Source organism: Sarcophilus harrisii, chromosome 1 (assembly GCF_902635505.1).
Source record: "Sarcophilus harrisii chromosome 1, mSarHar1.11, whole genome shotgun sequence".
In the NCBI taxonomy this organism is placed as follows: domain Eukaryota; kingdom Metazoa; phylum Chordata; class Mammalia; order Dasyuromorphia; family Dasyuridae; genus Sarcophilus; species Sarcophilus harrisii.
This window is the reverse complement of record NC_045426.1, coordinates 447,456,901-447,482,855: the sequence shown is the minus strand read 5'-3', so window position 1 is coordinate 447,482,855 and position 25,955 is coordinate 447,456,901. Positions and strand designations below refer to the sequence as shown.

Below are 25,955 nucleotides of genomic sequence, written 5' to 3'. Positions count from 1 at the left end.
TAATATATTAGAAATGAGCACAAATAATGTAGAAAGTATGCTCTTAAAGGTCAAAGAATTTTTTTGTCTTCTTATCATTACCTAGCAAAATACTTTGCATATGATAGATGCTCAATAAATACTTGCTAAATTAATGAATTAATAGTTATAACTCCTCACATAGTCTCCATAGTCCTAATATCCCATGAAATGGTATTGGTTTTCAAGATGATAACCTGACATTTCTAAGGATAATTGAGTTGGACTAGGGAAAAGCTCCCCTTGAAAACCTTTCTTTAGGGACCTGAAATTTAAACCAATACAACTGAATTATTGGCTTGGTGAAATAACTGAAGACCCAGCATGATATTGAACAAAGAGTGCTAGATTTATAATCTGAGGGGAACTGGATTTTAATCTCACCACTAACATTACTAATTTTTTGGTTATGGGGAAGTCCTTAAGCTTTCCTGAGCCTCAGTTTCTCAATCTGTAAAATAGATATTACAATGCCTATAGTCGCTACCTCTGAATATCATTTTGAGGCTTAATAGAGGTAACATATAACCATTAAAATACTATATTATAGGATAAAAATTTCCCAAATTATTATATTAATTTTTGCATTATAGGTAATAATAAAAACTTTTCTCTTTATTCACAAAATTAATTTATAAATATAATATGTTACCTTTTGTATTTGTTATAGTATACAATTCAAGACCACAAAGTTACCAACTTAAAACAAAGGGAATTTAGCAGCAGCAGCAGTAGTAGTAGCAGTAATAGTTGTAGTTATAGTAGCCAGAATTTATATAGTGCTTTGACATCACAAGTTGCTTTATAAATATTATCTCATTTTTATCCTTAAAAAAACAACCTTGAGAGTAGTAGCTATTATTATTGCTTCCATTTTACAAAAATAAGACAGACATGTTACATGATTAGCACAGGACCTCCAAATGTCCATAGCTGGATATGAACTCCAGGAACTAGATTAAGCATTCTTTCTACTTTACCTCCTCACCTCCCAGCTGCTCCAGTCACTACAAATAAGTCATGTTTGGGGCTACTTTTTTGAAAAAAAAAAAAAAGTTTCTCTGCTGCAATGGATGGAGTATCAACCCTGAACTCAGGAGGACCTGAGTTCAAATTTGACCTCAGACACTTAACCATCCTAGCTGTGTGATCACTTAACCCCAATATCCTCAGGGAAAAGATTTTCTCTAAAACATATTTACATTTAAACTACTTTATATAACTAAAATAGTTATAGTGAAAGGGGGAAAGGAAAGGGAAAAGAATATGCATTTATATGCAATTTATTCTATGCCATGCATTGTGATAAATGCTTTAATCCTATTATCTCATTTGATCCTCACAATAACCTTATGAAGTAGATACTGTTTTTATCCCCATTTTACAGTTGAGGAAACTGAGGCAAACAAAGATTAAGTGACTTGGCAGGGTCACACAGCTAGAAAGTTTCTGAAATCAGATTTGGACTCTGGTCTTTTGGATTCCAAATTCAGTACTCTATCCACTGCACTCCTTGGCCACTGAGCACTGGATTTGCAATCAGGAGCCTGAATTTGAATCACAGCTCTTCCTCCTTTATTAATTAATTATCCACTTAAACTTTCTGATATTTAGTTTCCTTATCTATAAAATGTAGTTTGTCATTCTCACACTATCTACCTCACAGGATTATTGTGAGAAAGGGGCTTTATAAACTGCAAAGTCCTGTTTGCAAGCACTGTATGTCCTCTTTTCAGTGATCCATAGATTACTAACTAATGTTTTATTTTTCCCCTCCAGATTTTGGCCATTGTATCCATTCTATTCATCGTACTATCCACCATTGCCCTGTCTCTCAACACCCTACCTGAACTTCAAGAAATGGACGAATTTGGTCAGCCCAATGACAACCCACAGTTAGCACATGTTGAGGCTGTCTGCATAGCCTGGTTTACAATGGAGTACCTTTTGCGCTTCCTGTCCTCACCAAATAAATGGAAGTTCTTTAAAGGCCCATTAAACGTCATTGATTTACTGGCCATTTTGCCATATTATGTCACCATTTTCCTCACCGAGTCCAACAAGAGTGTGCTGCAATTCCAGAACGTGAGGCGGGTGGTGCAGATCTTCCGTATTATGAGGATACTCCGGATCCTGAAACTTGCCAGACATTCAACAGGCCTCCAGTCGTTAGGATTTACTCTGAGACGGAGTTACAACGAATTGGGCTTGTTGATACTCTTTTTAGCCATGGGGATAATGATATTTTCCAGTCTTGTGTTTTTTGCAGAGAAGGATGAAGACGCTACCAAGTTCACCAGTATCCCTGCCTCATTTTGGTGGGCCACCATCACCATGACTACTGTAGGGTATGGTGACATCTATCCTAAAACTTTATTGGGAAAAATCGTGGGAGGCCTCTGCTGTATAGCTGGGGTGCTAGTGATTGCTCTTCCCATTCCAATCATTGTGAACAATTTCTCTGAGTTTTACAAGGAACAAAAACGTCAGGAAAAGGCAATTAAAAGGCGGGAAGCCCTGGAGCGAGCTAAAAGAAATGGAAGTATTGTTTCCATGAACTTAAAAGATGCCTTTGCTCGGAGTATGGAACTTATTGATGTGGCTGTGGAAAAAGCAGGAGATTCTGCCAACACTAAGGATTCCACGGATGATAACCACCTATCTCCAAGCCGATGGAAATGGGCCAGGAAAGCATTGTCTGAAACCAGCTCCAACAAATCCTATGAGAATAAGTATCAGGAAGTGAGTCAGAAAGATTCCCACGAACAACTCAACAATAGTTCTTCAAGCCCTCAGCACTTAAGCGCTCACAAACTGGAGATGCTTTATAATGAAATCACTAAGACAACCCAGCCCCACTCACACCTGAACGCCTCTGACTACCAAGAGCAGGCTGAAAAACCACCAGTGTACAAAGAGGAGATTGAGATGGAGGAAGTGGCCTGCCCTCAGGAGCAGCTGGCTGTGGCCCAGACAGAGGTCATCATGGACATGAGGAGCACCTCTAGTATTGACAGCTTCACCAGCTGTGCTACTGACTTCACAGAAACCGAAAGATCCCCCCTCCCACCCTATGCCAGCACTCACTTACAGATGAGATTCCCCCCTGACCCCACAGGGGCAGAAGAGCACCAAAGAGCCAAGGGACTCCCATTTTTAACCCTCACCAGGGAGAAAAGTTCTGCCCCTAGAGATGCTACATTTGAATATACTCCAATTGACACCACTGGGAGCCCAGACTCAGTAGTACCCCAGTCTGTTCTGCATGGTCCTCTGCAGTTTGACAACACAACAGAGAGTCCAAAAAGTTCTCTAAAAGGCAGCAATCCCCTAAAGTCCAGGTCCCTGAAAGTGAACTTCAAGGAGAGCAGAGGCAGTGCCCCCCAGACCCCACCTAGCACTGCCAGGCCCCTGCCTGTCACCACCATGGCAGACTTTACTCTACCCACACCCCAACATATCAGCACCATTCTCTTAGAGGAGAATTCTCCCCAGGGCGAGAGACCCTTACTAGGAACTGAGGTCTCAGGACTCTGTCAGGGACCTGCAAAGGGTACATCCCCTCTGTTTCCCAAACAAAAACTATTTCCTTTCTCTTCAAGAGAGAGGAGGAGCTTCACTGAAATAGACACTGGAGAAGATGAAGACTTCTTAGAGCTCCATGGAGCCTCTAAGGACAGGCAGACAGACCCCAGCTCAAATTGCTGTGGGGATAAGCATAGTGATGGAAGAGACCCTTTAAGAGAAGAGACCAGTGCTCTCTCTTCTTCCCCACAAAACACAAGTCACAACTGTATGCAAGACATTTATCAAGCTATGGGCGAAGTAAAAAAGGACAATAATCAAGAAGGGTACAAGATGGAAAACCATTTGTTTGCCCCAGAGATTCACTCAAATCCTGGGGAAACAGGTTATTGTCCCACACGTGAAACCAGCATGTGACTAGTTAAAAAAGCAATAAAAACTTGTTTCTTAAAAACTACAATTAGTAAAGCCTATGAACTAAAAATGGGAAGCCTCCCCCGTCTTTCCCCTCTCCCACTAAAACAAGTGCATAAGATGTTATTTTTGCATGGCATGAACAGTTTAGTTTAAATACTGTTTAAATAAAGAGTCGAGGCTGCTTTTTGTAACAAACAACCTAACACAAATGACTTCAAATCAGTGGATAAAATAAAGAGAGCTCTATCAGGAATTGGCATTCTGCAACGTCTGACATTTTTGATCCTTTCACTTAATTAGACAAATTTTAAACTTTTAATTATTTTTCAGATTCCAATGAATTTTAGAATTTGCACATGAAAGGATGAAATGTCAATGCATGCATTCATAACAATGTGAAAAAAAAAAGGTGCTTCGAGCTTGCAAAATGCATCTATTTGTAAATAATGGATCTGGGGGAGCCAAAAATCTCAAGAATATACGGAATTAAATTTCCAGGGACACAAGTACTTCCTTCATAGCCTGATGCCAGGAGGAGCTGTACAGACTTATGTTGCAAGATTGCAACCTCTATTTAAAGTATTTCATGTACCTTGCTTTCTATAATAAGGCTCATTAAGTCTATTAGTTTATTTAAGGGAAGACAGTATTTTTAGTTCTCTGTGCTATGTCATAGGGTGCATTTTTTTTATTTGCCTTTGTTTAATTGTGGCATTTGTGGTTTAAACTATAACTCATGAGAATAGGCAAGATTTAATGACCAGAAAATAAATCATTTGAAATTTTATATTAAAATTTGGCAATACCTAGTCATCATGGAAAATACCCACCATAGTTTAGAGCTAGAAGAGAACTCAGGAGTCATAGTCTCCCTCCCCTTGTTTTACAGATCAAGAATTGGAGGTCCAGGGGGTACAATGACTTGCACAAATTCAAAAAGATAATAAGCATCAAAAATCAAATTAGAACTCAGGTCCTCTGACTCCAGAGCCTCCTGCCATAATACCATGAGAAACCAGAACATAATTGAAGTTTAGAGCATTTTACCATTAATGAAGCATTTTCCACACAATGACTTCCACACAATGATCTAAGTATTATGAGTGAGTCCTTGTTACAGATAAGAAAACTGATACCCACTGAAGTTAACTGTTAATCCAAAGACTCATGGTCTATGAATGGTAGAACCAGTACTCAACCTAATACACCCGCCAATTTCTGGGCTCCCAGTCCAGTGCTTTATAACATACTGCCCAAAATTCTATTTAACAATAGTTTTTTTTAATGGTCATTTTGATCCAATCTTGTTAAAATATGATTATCTTAGAAGCTACTACATTTTCCTCAGGTCCAAGATGGACTGTCTCTCTCTCCTTTTGCTGACATTCCAATAGGCTCATGAACACTTCTTCTTCCTTAAAGAGAGTCTTCATTTAATCTTTGGATGAGTGAAGAGGAAATAGTCACTAAAGATGACTACTATATTGCCAATGGAACACATTTTGAGGTGCTGAAAAATAGCCCTATCCTAAAAAATAAGAAATCTCATTTCTCTTTTATACTATGCCATTAGCTTGTTTCAGAGAAGTCACCAAAACTCTCTTCGCTTCAGTTTTCTCATCTGTAAGAATGTGGTTTAAATGATTTCCTGTGTGCCTTCTTTTAGCTCTAAATTTCTATATTGCAGTAGTTTTTCAGAAATCTCTGAAATCTGCTTGACTTTAATTAAAGATATGTGAATGTCTGGTGAGAGATACACAGTTCAGAATACACTGGACCAAAATACAAGCACAAAATATTTTTTATAAGAAACTACATCATAAATTTTATTACCAAGTCACTTTCTTTTAATGATGAATCTAACTTAAAACTTTTACAAAATATGATTTCTTTATGAATAGAATCTGGTCATTATCTCTCAATTTTGAATGCAATTTGAAGGAGGGGTTCGTAGTTGAAATACAGGTAGCCCTACTGTTGAATATAATTTTGCCTATTTATTTCCCACTGTGCTTACAACTTAAAATAATTTTCACATTTAATTATTCTGAAACACAGCTCTTACATGTTATGATCATTAATCACATATATTTATTTAAATTGTTTCTTAGTTGATATTTTCAATGACTAAGACTAAATGAGAATCAGTTTTTATATGCTTAAAGTGTTGGTCTGTATTTTCTATAGACAGTTTTCCAAAATCAAACCTAAAGGTATTTTCCAGAATACTGGCCTATAGGTTAAATATAAACAAGACCCAATCGCCACTTTACAATGTGTCTACATGAAATGAGGTGTTGTTGGGGTTTTTTTTCTCTGAATGTTCTGTAATAATGGGTCTCTTTAAAAATTACAAAGGTAAAATAACTTTGTGTCATTTGTCTACATGATACATGTTGAAACGAAGAGTGCAGACAGTTTTCTGGGGTGAATTTGTCTTACTGCCCAAAACAATTCAACAATGATGTATCTGTTAGTCCTACTCCAGGTTCTGCCCAAAGACCCTAACTCTACAACCCATGATTTTGAAAGCTTCCTCTCAGAAAAGTGACCTCTTCAGCCCTTTTCTTTAAAAATTATTTTATGGTTGAGAATTTTAAGAAATTCTGCTACCCTGAGCTCTTCCTCCAATTTTCCCTAATTTTTTATTGTCAAAATCTTTAGTAGAAAAGAAAAACATTTTATTCTTCAGACAAACAATCTCACAAAGAAATATGTTCTTGAGTCTGAAGGCTTCCAAGATAGTCTGGATAGTATACTGAAAGCTACCTGGAGATTATTGATCCTAGGGAATATTCCTTACTGTTAGCTACAACTTAATTCCTGTTGATACTTGTCACTGAGCAAAGAATGTGTGGATCTCAAAAGAAATAGTCTATGACATGGATGATCTGCTCATTCTGTTAAATCTAGCAACTAATATGGATTTTCACAAGATTTGCTTGGCCATATAAATTCATTTTAAAATAAAAATAAAGCTATTAGTTCAGCCATGTCATTGCCTAATTTGCTCAGAATAGCTTCATTTAAACTGCTTACCAGAACATTGATAGTTCATGAACAAAGAAGAAATCAAAGTGAATATCTAGTGTGTCACAAGGAGGAGTGAGTGCCTGCCATAAGCACTAAAAGTTAGGACTAGAAAAGTCTTCTTTAAATGGTAAGGAAAAAAAACTACATTGGACCATGAAGATATTAACACCCATGAATGGGTGCTATTCCATGTGTACAGACTTAGAGGAGCAAATTATCAGAGAAAACAATAATGATTTGAAAGTTTAAGTATATCCTCTCAAACTACCAAAAATTCACAAGGAGGTTTCAAGAGATTATTTTGTAATTACCCCAGTTTATTAAAAGTAGTGTTTGGCCAGTTAACTACATTCATTTATTTTAAAAATTATTATGGACAGTGAATTGTGGTCATTTCAATTGTTATCAATTGAATTACATTGATATTTATGATAACATGAAATTTTGAAATTAAATCATTATATTATTGTTGCATTTAGGAAAAATATAATTTTGTATCATGTAGCAGTTTCTTCTTCTAAGACTTTGGACATGAAATACATTAGACAAAAGATCATACTAAACTAATTGTTTCATTGAAACAAAAAGTAAAATGTACTTGCAAATACTTTTAAGCTGTGTTCAAAATAGTAAGGAAAATATCTTCCCTTAAGAGTAGATTGAAGAGGATTTTGGATTGTTTAACATAGTTTTATTCTAAGAATGTAAAATCAATAAATGCCTATCAAAATAATGTAATGAATAAATGAAATTCTGATTTTTAAATAACTATTTTCCTAGGAAATAAATGGTGAAATTGATTGGTTGCTATGAATTTCACCATGTTGTCTTTATGAAATCCAAACTGTGATTTCATAAAATTTATTTTAAAGAACATATAAATAACTATTTAACCCAATAAGGGATTAGATTGCTTTTCCTCTAAATTAATTTTAAAATAATTGCTTTCATTTCTATTTATCTAGAGAAGTTGCCAAATTAGTACAGGAATTAAGAAAATCTCTATGAAGATTTATATTTTTAATTAACAATTTTGCTTATAATATTAAAAGCCAAGGATTTTTAATGATTATTTTACTTAATAGCCACATGTTAACAGCAAAATATTGCTGTTTTTTTATTTTGGAAGTAGGTTTTTTTTTGTTTTTTGTTTTTGTTTTTTGGTATTCAATCTTTAAATTCATATAGATTTAAATTTTGGTTAAAATTCTAAAACCAACCTTCATTCCTTTCTGCCTGCTTACCCGTCCATTTCCTTCTTTTCTTCTTTCCTTTCTTCCCAATTGCCTTTCCTCCTTCCTTAATTTCTACCTTCTTTTCTCCTGAAACAAGTCCTATGAAACTTGAATGAAAATGGAAATTTGAAAAGAAGGCACATTACCAATAAAAAGGGGGAAGAGTTCTAAACCCCAAAATCTTAGAGCACTTCCTAAATTGTTGAATTCCAACTTAAGAAATATTACCATTTGTTGATTGATTTCAATTTATGCTACTTGCCTGACATAATTGAATAAATATTTATTTTTCTATTATTGCCATTTATGCATAACTTCTTTACTAGTCTTAAAAACTTTTAGCCTATAAACATGTGTATATATTTTTTTTTAATAAAGAAAAAACCCTTCTTTAATAATAGGGCAACACCGGGTGGCCAGGAGTTAAAAACTCAACAAAAGGGAAATATGGCACAGAAAATATAAGTTAATAAGATGTTTTAAGCAAGGAAATATATATATATATATATATTTAGTATACATGTGAATATATTTATATAAGTAAATAGAGGCATATATTAACAAGAATTTCAGAATTGTGATTGTAAATCTAACTATTAATCCTCTGTTAAAGAAATCACTAGTAAAAATATTTTCATGCATAAAGAAATTCTGTGACTGGGTACTGTCTAGTTCAATGGGATGAGCTGAGGTCTCTATAAATATGTAGGTTTCTTGAGTTTTTACTACATGTGTTTCAATATTTCTCTTCAATAGTCCCCTATTTTATTCAAGTTCTAATACTTTCCCTTTTCTAAAGATAAAGTCCAACCTTCCATTGCAGTATCATTAGAATAGGAATACTAAGTTCTAATGAATGGCCAAAATCTATTGATAGTAATGGGACTTGTCCCATTAGTTTCAATGAGAACTTGTCTATTAAAACAACCCCTTAACCTTGAAAGGATGTTGTTAGAAACAAAAGATTCTGTTGCATAAAGTCATTTCTACTTATTCAGGCTTTTTTATTATAAAAAAAAGAATAAAAATATTGAATGATGAAGTGAGGAGCAGCTCCAAGAAGGACTGACTCTGGTATAGACACAATTTGTATAGATAGACTTCTTAATATAGTCAATATAGCTCAACAATATGATTTGAAAGAAATTACCCACTCCCATAATGGGTATTTTGTGAGACAAAAATGAAAAAATTAATTTGTCAGGAAAGTAAGTGGTAATCAAGAAGATAAATTTGAAAAGAAAAATCAATATCTTCCATCACTCACTTACCAACAATAAACTCAAAGCAATAGTTTTAAAGACTGGCATTTTAGAATCAATCATTTTATAGCTGCATTGTAAATGTTATCTTTCTCCAAAGTTTTTGGTAAAACTGCTGCCAGTCTTCTGTGGCATCTCTCTTGGTACAATTCTATATATTGCCATTAGATTGAATTGAAGCTCTGACAACAGGCTACCTATAGTTCATTCAGAACCCAAGTCTTCAGGTGTCTGGAGCTATACAAACTCACACCTTAAGAATCAACAGGAGTCTAGAAGTCAACTGAAAGCACCAGTTTGTATTCATTATGGACCTCTTTTTTTAATGATTTAATTTACCAATTGAATCTAAAATTTCAGTTCAATTCAGTGACTGCAGGTAGATTCATCCTTAGTTAATCTTATAAGATAGGTCCTAAAAATCAAGATTTCCCAAAGCATTGAATGCTGTTTATCCAGGGTAATGTAGAAGGAATGGGGAGACCTAGATGTGATTTCATCAGTGTGGGGAACTTCAGTGTGTACTAATCTGTAATTTATTATATAATCACTGAAATGTTAAATGACTTGTTCCCAGTCCCCACCACAGTATATGTAAGAAGGAAGAATTAAACCCTGGGTCTTTTTTATTCTGAAGTTGAACTTCTATTCCCTAAGTCATGCTGCCTTTCATGCTATGGGCCTGTGTATTTTTTTTTTCTTTTAATAGCCAACTAAAAACAAATATGGACTTTATTTTTTTAGACACCACATACTACTATACAGGATTCACTAGTAACAAAATGACCTATGCTATGCACATTCTCTGGAATCATCAGTTTTCCTGTTCATTTTTAAACCTATTTTTAAAAATTTATAGAACATTATCTTTGCATTATGATATCCAAATTTTAAAATGTATGCAAATTTAAAGCATCATGATATTAAACCATAAACAAGTCAGAAGTAAATGTATAAAAGAAGTTTTTTTAGTAGTAATGAAATGCTATTAAGTCACTGAAACATTCTTTTTTTTTTAATATTAAGCTTTAGATTTAACTGCATATGTTTCCAGCTGCTAATGTTCAACCTGAAACTATGTGTGTGTGTGTGTGTGTGTGTGTGTGTGTGTGTGTGTGTGTGTGTAGTGAAATAGGGAATGGAAGTCCTAAAATGCCAATTGATTTAATGTATTTTCAATGGGAAAAAAAAATTATCCTCTACCTAATTGGTACTAGTCTATTAGGAAAGACATTTGGGAAGCTCAATTAATGTTTCCATACAGAACCGGACCACTAATATTTTGGTGACCTTTTCCTTTCTATCAAATTCTTCCTGGACTGCTTTAGAAGATCCCTATCTAAATTCATTCTTCATCACTCCTCCTTCTCATTTCTCTAAACCCCTCAACAAAGATCACTCACTTATTGGTCATAGAACAGTTATCAATAAAGAAACACTCATTACAAATTAGAGCATAATGGATTTATGCAGAAGAGCAACTTAGAACCCAAGATTGACGAGTGGGGAGGTTGTGAGAGAATTGAAGATTACAGCAGATTACAGAGGAAAAAATGATAAAGAGACTTATGTGAATACAGCATAAAAGTGACCTGATAAGAGTAAAGATAGATTTCCTCAATTTTTGTTGCTAGCAAAAGAACAATAGTTCTCAGGAAAAATAAGGCAAATTTTCTGTCTCTACACCATACACCTGATTTTCAAAGATAAATAGTTTCTTAAATAGGAGGGAGAGGGGTTAATAAAGAAATCATTACTGAGGAGTGGTATCTGAGATGTCAGAGAATGCCCAATTGAAGATATCACAAAATTCTAGTATATTTGATAAATGTAACATTTCAACCAAGGAAAATAGATGCTTTCATAGCTGTTCTTCAAGATACAGTACAGAAGCTAATGAAGTGTGAAATGAGGTTCAACCAAAGATATTGGATATGAACTATATGATTTCTTATTTCTTTTTATCCAGATCTCTGATTTCATCAGTATGTATAACTCCTATTTGTGGGACCTCTGTCTACTAATGCAGATTAGCAACTAATCTGTAATTTATGGACTGTTACCTGTGTCATTAAGAAGTTACTGGACTTGCCCAGGCAGAAGCAGATTTTGCATAGGAGTCTTTACAATTCCAAAACCAACTCTATATCCACTAATTCCATGCTGTGTTTTTCCTAAACATAGAGTAAAAAAATATTTTATATGTGGAACAGATTTTTTCTTCCTTTTGAATTAAATACGAATCTCCTTTTTTTTTCTTCAGTAGGGCCAAGATTAATATTGTTTTATTTTTTTAAAAAAAAAACCTCTCCTTTTATCCTTTATTGTAGAAGCAGCTTTAGACTGAAGAAGCATTTTATTCAATGCATGTGTGCTAATAATCTTGTCAACTAATTTTTTCAGCTCTCTAAATAATCCAAAATATTTTAAACTATTGTTTCCTTAAGATAGCATACAGTAGTTATTGAAACTCATGTTTTGAGGAATTGGAAAATTTACAAGAAACATTTGTAGATTTATCTCATGCTGCTTTAAAGAAAAATTAACTTTCCTTGGGCAAGTATTTCATTATATTTGGGGAATTTGATAATTCAAAATATTTGACCTAGCTGCCTTTTTAATACAATAAAGAAATATCTATTTCTTCAGGAGCAAAAGCAGTCCTTCCTCAAACTATTTTATATGTTAGAGGCTTTTTATATTATCTTTAGTACTATGAACTTAAATTAACAATCTGACATTCATATTTGAGACATATCCTGGTCACCCTTTTATGTTGCAAAATGTCTGTATTGCTAAAAGTACATTCTGTAAAATAGCTCATGTTAAAGCTGTTCTTCATGTAGACACACATCTACTCAAGTTTATTATTAATCTTTGTGTCCAGTACAAGTCATTAAACCAAAGTCTAAGATGTCTCCATGTTAAAAGTTCTCATCAATTTCGTATTTTTAATTTAGATTTTATAAGTTAGTAATTTTTCATCCAAATACCATTTGCTTAACTAAGGAAAATAACTTAGAGGTGGATTCAACTTTGATTTTATTTAAAATAGCCAAGTCATTTGACTACAAAAATCAATCTTTTTAATATTGTCTTATTATGTATGTAGTATTATCTGTGTAATAATGATAGACTGACATGAAGCAACTACTCCTACACTTTCCAAAAAAATAGTAATTCAGTGTGTAATTACTTCAAACACCACGACTAGCATCTACTTGTGTGATATGAAAAATCACAGAGAAGATTGAGAGTACAGCTATCAAAAGAAGCAGAATCATAATGCTATGAATCTGTTAAATTCACCTTAAAATAATGACTGAATCTCATCAAAGCAAAGACCATTGAAAATTCCATTTTCAGAAGATTTGGTAGGCATTTCTGTGGGGTTTATTAAGATGCATGACTCTTATTGATAGATCTTTGAACCTACCATTGTCATATTTCTCACTTTAATGCTTTCATTGATTTAACAAAGCATTTAAGTGGCTGTTGGGAGTCAAGCACTGCATTGTGCTTTAGATACAAAGACAAAAATCAAACAGCCCTTGCTCTCAAGGAGTTTCTGTTATCAACCAGCAATCCATTCTAAATGTTTTAGTGTAATACCAAACACTCTGAATATTTGGTCTAAGTTTTTTTAATTTTAAAATTATTTAACATAAGCTTGATGTCTGCAAAAAACAAAGCCATTTTCTAAACCATATCTGGATGACTCAATCTCAACCTTAACAACCTTTAACATTTTAAAAACAAATTAATTAATACTGTATTTCTTCTTTTCATTAGGTTTTGTCAAAAGAGCAAAGTTCCCGGTTAATTAATAATATTCAGATAAATATGATGCTGCCCTAATTGCTCACTAAGTGTATTTATTACATTGTCTTCTATTGCTATGTAGTGAATATAAAATCCCAAATATTCATTCATGTCTGCTTCCTACAAGTGCCATCAAGACATTCATGCCACTGTTACTATAGCAACACCTTATGCTAATATCAAACAACCTCATGCTATGGTATCATGTACATAGGACATATACAAAAATGACTGCAAAATGCTTACATCAGCAATGCAATGATACCTTCTGTTAAAATGATTGCCTGTTTCAACTTTTGTATCTGCATCCTGTTTTACCACAAACTGAAGCCTTTTTTTCCTCTCATAGTTGCTTTTCAGTGATTTTCCAGAAAATCTAGAGTCAAGTATGCATGGTCTCAAGTCATCAGACAATTTAGTATAAAAATACAACCTCATAATAGGCTACAGAGGGGGAGGTTGTTGGGTTGTTGTTGTTTTTTTTTCTTTTGCCTGAATTATTCAGATAATGCTTTTTCATTGACTATGCATACATACCCATAAAAAGCTTCATATTATCTCTATTACATATAAAACAAAAGATAGAATTTTGATTAGACTTCCTACCTACCTGATATTAGCTGTTTTTCATATGATCATCAAAAGATAAAAGAAAGACTTTTTCAAAATGAATCAAAAGAATAGAAAACAGTTTTTATTTTTATCCCAGAAAAATAGTCCATTTCCTTCAAATTATTTTTTCATGCTCAAACTTTTGAGAATCAAACAAAGATAGCATTATGGATGATTAAGGAAAAGCAAAACCTTAAAGACATAATTCAAATGATTAAATAAAAGAAAAACCTTGGTCTCATTTCAATATTTTCAACAAAATTTGTTTTGAGAGGACCTAAAATATCTGAATGATTGTTCTATTTCTCGACTATATTCTTTGGGTATTAGAAAATGAATTTTCTAAATTTTAAAACTCCATAACCAATTCTTAGAAATTGAGCTCTATATTAGGTTCAGACAGAAACACTTTCTAGGAAATCACAAAATAATGATGAAGTTGTTTAGAAATTACAGTAACTAACTCAAGTAAAAATCCTTTGGGGCTAATCACGGTTAATTTCCTAATGAAATAGATATATTCAGAAAGGAAAGTGATACAAAATTCTAGACATGTAACTTCTACTAAGTCACTCAAGTCTTAACAGATTTAAAGCATTTTTGGGGGGGCGAAGTTTAGATCTGTGATATTTTTGACGTAGGATTTTTCCACAGAAGCAGAGCTATTTCTTAACTATAACATCTAATCTAAGAGCGATGCATGAGACACTGAGAGGTTGAGACTTGCTAATGGTTCACAACCAGTATTTATCAGCAACAGGCCTAGAATCCAGGTTTTCCTGACTCCAAGGCCAGCAAGCTAGCCTCTATTCTAAACTGCCTCTTGAAACCCATGCAACAACAAAAACAAAAATCTTAGGGATAGAATACACAGACATAAAAGCAGTTTAAGGATCAACTAAGACAATATTCAGTCTTCATGTTGTTAAGTTATACTCTTAGATGCATAAGTGCACTAGCATGGACTGTATATCATTTTGTTCAGTTTAATTATTTTGCAGCATTTGGATTTTTTTTTTCTGAGAATTTTCTGAAATGTTGCAGGGAAATACCAAAAAAGCACAAATAGTATTTTTTCCCAAGGTTTCTCAGTTGATTGGGTAGTCATGGTTTCACTACCATCAATATCACTACATTATCATTTCATAATAAATAGCTATATAGAAATATTTTAATACAAGCTGTCAATAGAAGATAAAGCATATGAATAAATGGTAAGTCTTGTCTAATTTCATTCATCTGCCTCAACATGCTTTCTTATTATTATTATATTTGCTTTAAAAAGTTTGATTTCGTTTTGCAATAGATGACCCAGTTTCATATATAAATGTTTGTTCAGCTGTCTGTCATACACCTTTAGTGTAACAATTCTCTATTACATTTAATGATATCTGTATCAATGTCTCCATTATCTGCTGCATTTTAACTTCACAACAAAGAAATGTGGTTTCGTATTAATAGATTTTGCTGATCAGCTAAATATTTCTGCACTAGTCAGCATATTTATATGCATGTCTGTACAATTGTTCAACATCAAAATACTTGTTTAATTTATGTCAAATGTCTATGAAATTAATTGTTCTCCATTTCAGTCTGGTAGAATATACAGGATAGAAAATAAATGTGTAAATGAATCATCTGTGTCTCATTTCAGTTCTCTGCATGAAATCACTGTACATTAAGCATTGCTGACATATCCACTCAACAATTCATAGTCCCTGGAGATCTCATTACTGTTTTATGCAGGTAGATCTAGAAGGATATGTAGGATACAAATGCTAAACTTGTAAAAAAAAAAAAATCAAAAGTGAAACTAGAATCCATAGTCATTCCAAAAAAACAAAAAGAAAGAAAAGAAAAAAAGAAAGAAAGAACAGAAGAAAGAAAGGAATCTTGTACTTCTATAATTCAATTGATTTATTCTCTATCCATGGATTATGCTACTTGGCTTATATGTCAGAAGAACTGAATTTTTCTTTCCATAACAATTAGAAACTGGCTTTCTATAACAAGGGGAAAAGGATATCAAAGCAACTATCTTTTGAAGTTGTCTTTAACTTCTACTAACTATATCTGGTGATAGCATCTACATTATAGATAGAAATTTTGGGAAGACTCTTCAACTTGTTTTCCTTGTTGACTTGAAAAACTCATTATTGCTTGATCAGTAAGGTCAAACTTTCCCAAAAAATTAGCATGTTCAGACAGGCAATTATGGATGGAGAAATGATAGACTGGAGAAAATTTTTCATTTTTTGTTTGTGAGTAGAGGAATATAAGATCATAGATTTAAACCTGGAAAGGATCCTAAACTCATCTAATCTACCCCTCTCATTTATTACAAGTGAGAAAACTGAGGTCTAGAAATTTTTAGTGACTTGTCCATAATCAGTAAAACACAATCAATCAATCAAAAAAAAATACCTATTAAGCACCTACTATGTGCCACACACTGTGCTAAGCACTGGAGATATAAAAATAGGCAAAAAAAAATATTCCCTGAACTCATGGAACACACAATTTAATGGGTAGGAAAACAGAAAAATTAATATATACAAACAAACTATATTCAAGATAAATAGGAAATAATCAAAAGAGGGAAGGCACCAGAATTAAGAAAGGTTGGAATTGGCTCCTTCTAAAATATGGAATTTTAGTTGAATATTCCAGGTATAGAGGACAGCAAAAGGAAATGTCTGGAGCTGAAAGATAGTGTCTTGTTTATGGAACAGCAAGGAGACCAATTTCAATGGATAGAAGATAATGTATCAGGGAATATGACATAAAGTGAACTGGGAAAATAGGAAATGGCTAGATTATGAAGGAATGCCAGAAGAGTTTGTATTGTATTCTGAAAGTGAGAGGGAATTGCTGGAATTTGTGGAGAAGGCATGGCATCATCAGACTTTAGGAAAAAGAAGGAGGAAAAGATTTTATAGTAGAAGATACTAAATTCAGTTCCAGATGTGTCGAGTTTGAGATGTCAGCAGGACATTCAGATGGTAATATCTAGCAAGTGGTTGGAAGTACAAGATTGAAACTCTGAACATAAGCATTTGAGAGTCTGCATAGAGATCATTTAAACAATGGAAAATTTGGTAGTGAAAAAGAAAAGAAAGATGAGGTATTCACTTAGAAGCAATTTTAGATTAAAAGAGTGCTGAGCATCTTTGTACGTTGGAGGAAAGAGCCACCATAGTGAGAGGTAATAATTTAATGGCTTAAAGGAAAGGGAAGAGGAAATAAGGGAAGTGGTACATACTGTCTGGTCACTATGCACTCAACTAATGTCCCAAAAGCAGAAAGAGTGAGGTGAAGTAATGCTGGGGATGGAGTAACATGGAGATAACTGCTTCTGATGATCTTCATTTGTATATCATTGCTAAAGCAAATTTATGAATAGATCTGCTTCTTCCTCTTACTCTACACATTTGTATACTTGTATTTGAATCCCACACTTCAAATTTCTTCAAGCACTAAAGGAGCTGGGTTTGGAAATGGAAGAAAAGAAATGGAGCAGGACAACCTCTGTCATCTATATTACCCAAAAGAATTTCCTCATGTCTGAAAGAATCTCAAGATTCTCTGAGATGGAGTCACCTCAGTGGTCAGGTTTTCCAAAAAACACTTTACTCAAGAAGTGAGCCAGTTGGCATTCTCTCAACAGCATATTCTACCAGAGATGCCTGCTGAAGACTTAGAGGGAGTAGGGATTTGGTAGTAGAACGATTTAACCACTGATGATGATATATAATAAGTTAACATTTTGCAATTTTTTTAGTATTTCTGATTAAGTCAGAAGGGCTATGAATAATTACAATGCCCTTAGGTGATTTTTAAAAGTCAGTCCATGTAGTTTGAGATGTTTATGGAGAAGCCAGAATTTAAGAAAAAACCTGATCTCTGAGAGAGAATCGATTTTGGGGGGTGGCCAGGAGGACATTGTCCCCTACTATCCCCATGTTGGCCATGGCATCTATTAGAGAAGCTACTTGCCCAAATGGAGACACTTCCTCCAGTACATGAAGAATTCATTAAAAAAAATTTAAAGAACAATTGAAGCAGAAACTCTAGATGCATAAGAGTGAAATGATTTCCTCTTAGCAAAACATTTCACTGATACATGCTATGACTCCAAAAACATCTTCTTACCTTCCAACATCTTTTTCTTTAGCAGTTGGAGGCAGAAAAAATCAATTCTATCTCCTATTCCCACAAAATCTTCTTTATATAATCTTGGTAAGAAACCAAGTAGGAAAGAAAAGCATAAAAAAGCAGAAGCAGGGAAAAGAAATTGGAGTCTTCTTTTATAGCATCACTAAACCAAACTTGGGGGTGGGGCAGTAAAAGAATAAGAAGCGCAGAAGACATCAGTGCTCTACCTCCACTGACCTGGGAAAGAAGTGGCTTCATATACTTCTCATTCCATTCACACACTTTCCTCCCTAGCCTACTCAATTATATTTTTCCTTTGGCCTTTAAGAAGTGCATTGGGCAGTACCAAGTTCAGAACACAATAAACATGGTGTTATGTAAAGAGGGAAGAGAGAGAAGGGGAGTATCTCATCCACTCTATGAGAACTAAGAAAAAAAACCATTATTTTCCCCAAGCTCATCTCATCTTCCACCTCATATAAACAGATGGGTCCAATACTGTAACTCCAGTTGTTACAGGCTAGCCTAGGAAAAAAATGAGTTCTCAAACCAAAGATTCAATATGCTCCACCCCCAATGCTTTGACACCACCATCCTGACTTCTGTAGCTAATTTTCAGGGAGTTGGTAATTGCATCCAAGTGCCTGGTATCAAAGATCAAGAGTCCTAAACAAGGACTTTAGGATTTCAGACTTTAGCTTGAATACCTTAACAAGTGTTGATTTTCGTTTAAGCATTTCTAACTTCTCTGAACACTGTGCAAATCCTTATATACTCAAACTGCATTTCCATCTTCTCTCATAAGAAAAGGGGCCTTGATATCAAGAAACAAAGATAAAGGACATGGAATAGAAAAACTCAAAATAAATACTATCTTCACAAGAGTCCTGTGGATAAGTTTGGCTTTCATAACCAAAGAAGGACTTCAAGAATATAGAGAGCATTCAGAGGAGAGTTACAAAGATTTATGATGCTAGACTAAAAGGAATAAGATGAATAAGATTACTCAGCCTGAGGGAGAGAAGACTGAAGGGAGGATTAATAATTTCATCCAAAATTCCATTAGAATACTGATGTTAGAAGACAGGGAGAGGACCTGCTTTCAAAGTGACCTATCCTGTAAAAAGAGGACCACAAAAGCATCATTATGTAGTCAGATCACACGATTGGACCATGATTATTACTAAATCCACCCAATATCGAGGCACTTTATAAGACTTCTCTGTTAAGAAAAGATTCTCAGAGGATGGTAATCAACTGTTCTCTTTCTCTACTTCCTCTGAATGTTAGAGGAAATAGATTAAAACTGACACCATTATATTATAATAGAATTGAAAAAGAGAAGAGATCTTAAAAGGTCAATTTATCTAATCTCATTTTGTAGTTGAGGATACTAAGACCTGAAGATATTAAGTTATTTATTCAACATCGCCCAAGTAAAACCATATTTCAATTCAGGTCTAATGATTTCCAGGCCCGTGTGTGTCTTCCATTATGCTTATCTCCAAAAGTCAAATAAAGAGTTTTCTTTGACCTACTTTAAAGACATGAGCACACAGGTAGAGAGGACTTGGCGCAGAAGAATCAAACCCAAATCATACTTCATGAGTACCTTTTTAGTTATAAACAAGCTCATATAGAAGCCCAAGAAAGGAGCTTCTATCCTGAGGCATCATATAAAACAGCAATAAACTTGGAGTCATTGAATTTTAAGGTCTTAATTTTATAGTATATTAAAGAGTATAGAAATAATAGGGTTATAAAATCCTTGTCTAGAAAGTCCTCAAAGACTATCTATCCAATGAAGGCATTTTACAAAATTAAGAAAATATGTCCCAGATATGTTCAGTGATATCCCAGTTTACATAGGGAATATGTATAAATACCAGGATTTGAACCCAAGTCTTTTGATTTAAAATCCAGAGCTTCTTTCATTAAATCACACTACATTAAGTGGCATAAGAAATAGTTTCTTACAAGTAAGACAAGTTATTAAACAATAGAGGCAACAATGTAACATGTAGAATCCTCTTTTGAGAATATCTCAAAATTGAGATAGATATCCACATGTCTTTGTTGAGAAATGTGAATTAGCTCAAATCCATTTAGCATTGATAACTATTTACAAGGGTGAGGGAGTTGGGGGGGGGCGGAGAATAAGCATTTTCCTAAAAGATATTTTTTAATAAAGTAGCTGCATGCCCACATTTTATGCCACAACACAAATCACAGGCCCAAAACCACAGAACTGTAACAATGACAGAGCCTACAAAAGCTGTCTAGGTCAAATTATAGCTGAAAAAGAATCTCCAGTACAATATATCTGACAAGTGATCAATTCACCTAGCCTTTCCTTGAAAACATCCAGTGAGGGAAAACCCACCACCTCCTAAGGCAGTCCATTGGGATTATCATTTTTAGGATATCCCTCTTATATCATACCTAAATTGGTCACTCTGCAACTTCTATTCTTTATTTTCAATTCTGTCTTCTGTAGTCAAACAGAATGAAATCAGTCTCTTCCACAGGACTGCCCTCAAATACTTAGAGAAAGCTATTATGTCCTACTTGAGTGCTCAGTTCCCCAGGCTAATAATTCCAAATCATTCTACCTGTTTTTATTTAACATAGACTCAAGACCCTTTGCCTTTCTGAGTGTTCTCTTTTGGGCATTCAGCAGCCTATCAATGAACTTACTAAAATAAAATGTCCAGAACTACACATACTCCAGATGTAGTTTGACCAAGAAAGAATACAGCAAGACTGTTGCCTCCTTATTGCTTCAAGATATGTGTGTGTGTGTGTGTGTGTGTATGTGTCCAGAGACTGCATTAGCTATTTAGACTTTTTTTTTTTCCATCCATCCATCCATCCCCTTCTTTTTACTCAAATGGCCACTCACCTGGTTTAAGTCTACATGGCCTATTGGAAAACCTTCCTAATCTATCTTCCAAAAGTCTCTTTCCAATGCAATTCATCCTCTACCTAGCTGCCAGAGTTTATTTTCTTAAAGCACACAACTAAACGTGTCATTCTCCTACTCAATAAATACCAGTGGCTTCATTTCTCCTGGGATTTAATATAAACTGTTCTGTCTAGATTTAAATGCTCTTCACAATCTGGCCCAAATGTATCTTTTGACACTTATTATACATTACTTCCTTTTGTTTTTTTTTTGCCAAATTTCCCTTGCTGTTTTTCACACATAAAAATACATCTCTTATTTTTGTGTCTTTTCACTGTCTAGCCATCATTCCAGGCAAGGACTCTTTCCTCACCTCTGCTCCTCAGAATCCCTAGCTTCCTTCAAGAATAAAGAATGAATACAAGAATGAAGAATAACCTTTTACATGAAATCTTTACTTACTTCCCTTCTTACTAGTGCCTTCCCTTCCAATAACTTTGTATTTATTTTGCATATTACTATTTATGCATACATTGGCTTCTTCATAGAATATATGACTATTTCAATTTTGCCTTATATCTTTAGCACCTAATACAGTGTCTAAAATATAACAAGTGCTTAATAAATGCTTGTTGATTGGCTAATTAAGTTTCATCTTGTTAGCATTATCTTTTTGAATTCTTTTCCAATAGATTACCTGTTTTACAAAACTGTGTCATTTAAAATTTTGATAAGAATGTTATCAATGCCTTTATTCAAATATTTGATAATAATACTAAACAATATAAAGATAAGTATAAATCCCTGGGATGCTCAATAGAAGACTTCCTTCCCAGCAAACACTGACTCATTAATGACAGAGTTTGGTATATGGCTAGTAATCTACATCTGAATTGATCTAATTATGCTATCATCTAGGTCCATCCATCTTGTTTGAATTAACAAATTTTGAAAGTCCACCTATTTATACATTTTGGGCAACTGAATGGTAGTCAGGCTGCCCAAATACCATTCACCAACTCCAGTAAAAGCTAAGATACCAGATCAAATAATGACTAAGAAATCCAATGAGGATCTATAATAAGTGATATCTTTCATGACAAAACATCACAAAAAATCAGGTCATGAGACAATAGGAAAGAGAGACCCACAAGCAAATTGATCACCAACTGTAACCAGAGACTAGAAATGTATAGCCTTCAAAGTTCAATGTTCTGAGACAGAAAAAGTGGAGGGCTAGCCTAAGATAGCTCCAAGAAAGTCCCAAAAGAATGGATAACAGGCTCAAAAATTCTGAGGTTCCTAATATTATGTTTTGTAATATCAGGGAGGATCATATATCCATATATATATATATATATATATATATATATATATGGATATATATACACATATATAATTGAGAAATTATATTCCCAAGGGTTATATGATATAGGATATTATATATATATATATATATATATTATATATAAAACCTTTGGGCATATATTATATATATATAAAATATATATATGCATATATATAATATATATATAATATCCTATATCATATAACCTTTGGGCATATAATTTTATATATATATATAACCTTTGGGCATATATTTTATATATATATATATATAAAATATCCTATATCATATAACTTTTGGGCATATAATTTCTCAATATTTGGTATTTGGCATATTTTAAACATGACAAAGTCAAGAAGTGACAATGGCAAATATCACATAATAAAGTATTCAATATGATCCTCTATGAATGGGAATTGAACAAAGTGAAGAAAATACTGAAAAGAAGTAATTTGTTAAAAGATCAATTTGAATGCATGATCCAGTGTCTTCAACTTCAAAAATCCTTCAAAATTTGCTACCAAATAAACCACTACAATGTCATGTGAGAAATATTATTCTAAGAGACATTTGACCTTGGTTATGTTAGTATATTAAAGTAGAAAATGACTGTGGCTTCCTTTTTTTTCTCCTTTATAAAATTACTTTATGCATTAAATTAAATAGGAAGAGAAAACATGAAAATGGAGGAGAAAACTAAGGTCTTCTATAGTGCTTTAGGAAGAGAAATAGAAAGAAAGATGTAAACATTCATTTGGGGGAGAGAGAGACAGAGAGAGAGAAAGAGAGAGAGAGAAGGAAGGAGAGAGGAAGAGAGAGAGACAGAGAGAGAGAGAGAGAGAGAGAGAGAGAGAGAGAGAGAGAAAGGAGAAAGAAGAGGGAAAAAGAGAGAGGGAGAAAGAGGAGAGAAAGAGAGAGGGGGGAGAAAGAGAGAGATGGGGAGAGAAAGAGAGGAAAAAGAAAGAAGAGAGAAAGAGAGGAGAGAGAAAGGAGAGAGAGTTAATTGTTTATTTAAAAGATAAGAGTATGGATCTCAAATCAAAGCATAACCACAAAAGACCCCTCAAATATCTGGAATATTAACTGTTCTCTCCTTTAAGAAGCAAGGAACTGAACAATATAAAGTAAAATTATATGAGATTAAGTTACAAAAGCAGTTTCTGAGCTATGCCTGTGATCAGTTCAATTTTCATTTTTTATACCTAAAGTGTTATAACTGCCCTAAGCCACAGCAAAATTTTGCATAATTAAAAATTATATTTTATTCACCATCAGTTCTATAAGACAGTATGGCATACTGGATGGGAAACAATCTTCCAGTCAGGTAGAAGCCTACTTCTTTCTCACTTTCTATCTCTGATACAAGCTGGTTTTGTGGTCCTAAAACACTTTCACTTAACCTCTCAGTAATTCAGGGAACTCCCTAAAATAATAAATTGCAGAGCAGGTATCAATTTGCATTTGGTAGAGAGTTTCCTCGAGGGACATTTCCTGTATCAATGAAGTAAAAGGTTTGGTTAAACAAGAGAAAAATGTGTACTATAAGGCATAGAAGTAAATATTTGTCCACATTTTTTAAAAGATTTTCACTTGAGTTGAAATTAATGTGGTTTCTGCTCAACATTCAATTAAATAGAAAATTGAATTAACCAGAACACTCCATTCTAAGGAGTTATTTGATTTGAATTATAATTTATTTTACCCACAAATTGATCCTGAATAGGAATACAGAGTCATTGGTACAATTCCTTCATTTTTCTAATCAATTAATTAACATTCACATCCTCCCTGCAGCAAAGAATTAGAGAAAGAAACCTTTAAGAACTTAAATAGCAAAGATGGGCAAATTCAGTTTCCTCAGCATAATAAATGGTAACAACTTGTTGACTAAATCATGTCAAGAGTTTCTTCTCTTTAGTTTTAAAGTATTTCTTTTAAATTGATTGTACTTTGAATTTTTGCTCACAGACAATGCAATTCTTTAAAAAAGAGAATGGGTTAAAATATATTGGCAGAAAGTAAATATGCCTCCTATATACTTCCACCACTGAAAAGATTTGAAATTTTGTTAGTGTGAATAATCTTTTGACCAATATCAACCACTTAATAAATCATTCTAAAAAGTTTCTGTGTCTAAAAAAAAAAAAAAAAGTCACACTATGACTAATATGGCAACAGTTCTCTGCATGTGGCTGATCTAGACCTCAGAAGACAAATTAGTCATAGCTGTTGCTTCAAGTTTTCTGGCCACAAAACAGATTACAACTTGCTACCTCTTTATAGATATCTCTTCTGATTCCTTCTTCAATTTTGTACTTCTCTCAGATCAAATTTACTTGAAAGTACCCTGTGGAATCCTTAGACCCACAGGCAGGGAGAAAACATTCATAAATTAGCTTCAAAATACCTCTTTGTAGAAATGTAAAGTGATGAAGGAGCTAATCAGTTGGTTCTCTCCTAGGAGCAGTTTCTACTCTCTATGTGGCCCAAAGCCCATTTCAAAGTCTTCATAAATGTAATGGTGTTCCAAATGAACAGTAATCAGAAAGCCACTATATAACTGAAAAGGAAAGGAGAAACAAGAAAATGGGTGATCTTGTAATAAAGGACCAATACTTGGATTCTAAGGAATGCTATTTTTTAAATATTAATTTGATGCTACAGTATTGAATATGGGTTGCACAATGTCAAGAGTTGAGGTGGTAGTGCCATTAACAGAAAATCAAACTGATTGAAATTTGACAAGAAAATATATTATTTTTCTGGGACATTGTAGCAATAGAGCAATGCAGAAAGGATACTGGATTTGGAATCTCAAAACCTAGGCTTGGGTTCTAACTCTGTTATTTACTAACTACAATTTTGGGAAATCATATAACCTCACTGGGTGTCCTCTTTGTTCTTGGCTCCACTTAGGTGATCAGAGGGGTGGAGCACAATCTGATGGGGCAAGAAGTCAGGTACATTAAAGGGAATTCCTCTTTGAGCATTTAGGAAGCTTAGTGATCTGTGGTCAAGCAAATAGTTTTATTCAGCATATATTCAGCTTAAGCAGAGAAGAGATACCATCTGGATTGGTCCTCAGGTATAAAGTCATGCCATTTTGGCCTATTTCCCTATATGGAACCTAAAATGGGGTCTAGGCAGTATCCTTTTTCTCTGACCCTTGAGTCCAAGTGATTAGCTACAGCTAGAGTCTGATACCAAATCAGCCCCACCAAGCCAATTTGGCTGATGATTGGTCCAAATATATTAATATTAGTAGCAGAGAAGGATCCCAAAAGTAAAAGGGTTAGGGATGTTAAGTAAAATCCCTAACTGGGATTCATTTTCCTCATGTGAAACACAAAAGGAATATTCATTACAGACTAACTATCATTTGCTTTTTAGCCCTGGAGCTCTAATTTTATTACTTAAGTGCAGTTTGTTTTTTTTTTAATAGAGGGCAATAAAATCTAAGTCAATAAAATTAAAATGCTTGCCATTTATACAAAATGATAAACAATAGAATCTAAAATCATGGAATCATAGATCTAGAAAGAACTTTGAAAAATCAAGCAATCTCCTTACATTAAAAAATTCCTTTGTTTAAAACACAGTACAAATGAAAATATTTTCTTGTT

At 33.8% G+C, this 25,955-nt stretch overlaps 1 protein-coding gene across 3 annotated transcripts in view; it reads left to right on the top strand.

Annotated features, from left to right (window-relative positions):
- Positions 1 to 11,349, top strand: part of KCNB2 (potassium voltage-gated channel subfamily B member 2) — a 455,357-nt gene extending 444,008 nt beyond the window's left edge. For 2 of the 3 annotated variants that reach the window (XM_003759705.3, XM_031946267.1), the window contains one exon: positions 1,798 to 3,960. In XM_003759705.3, coding sequence (XP_003759753.1) covers positions 1,798 to 3,960 — 2,163 coding nt within the window. Of the gene's footprint in view, positions 1 to 1,797 lie in introns of all 3 variants that reach the window. The other variant, XM_031946266.1, reaches the window with a different exon arrangement.
- The last annotated feature ends 14,606 nt before the right edge of the window (positions 11,350 to 25,955 follow it).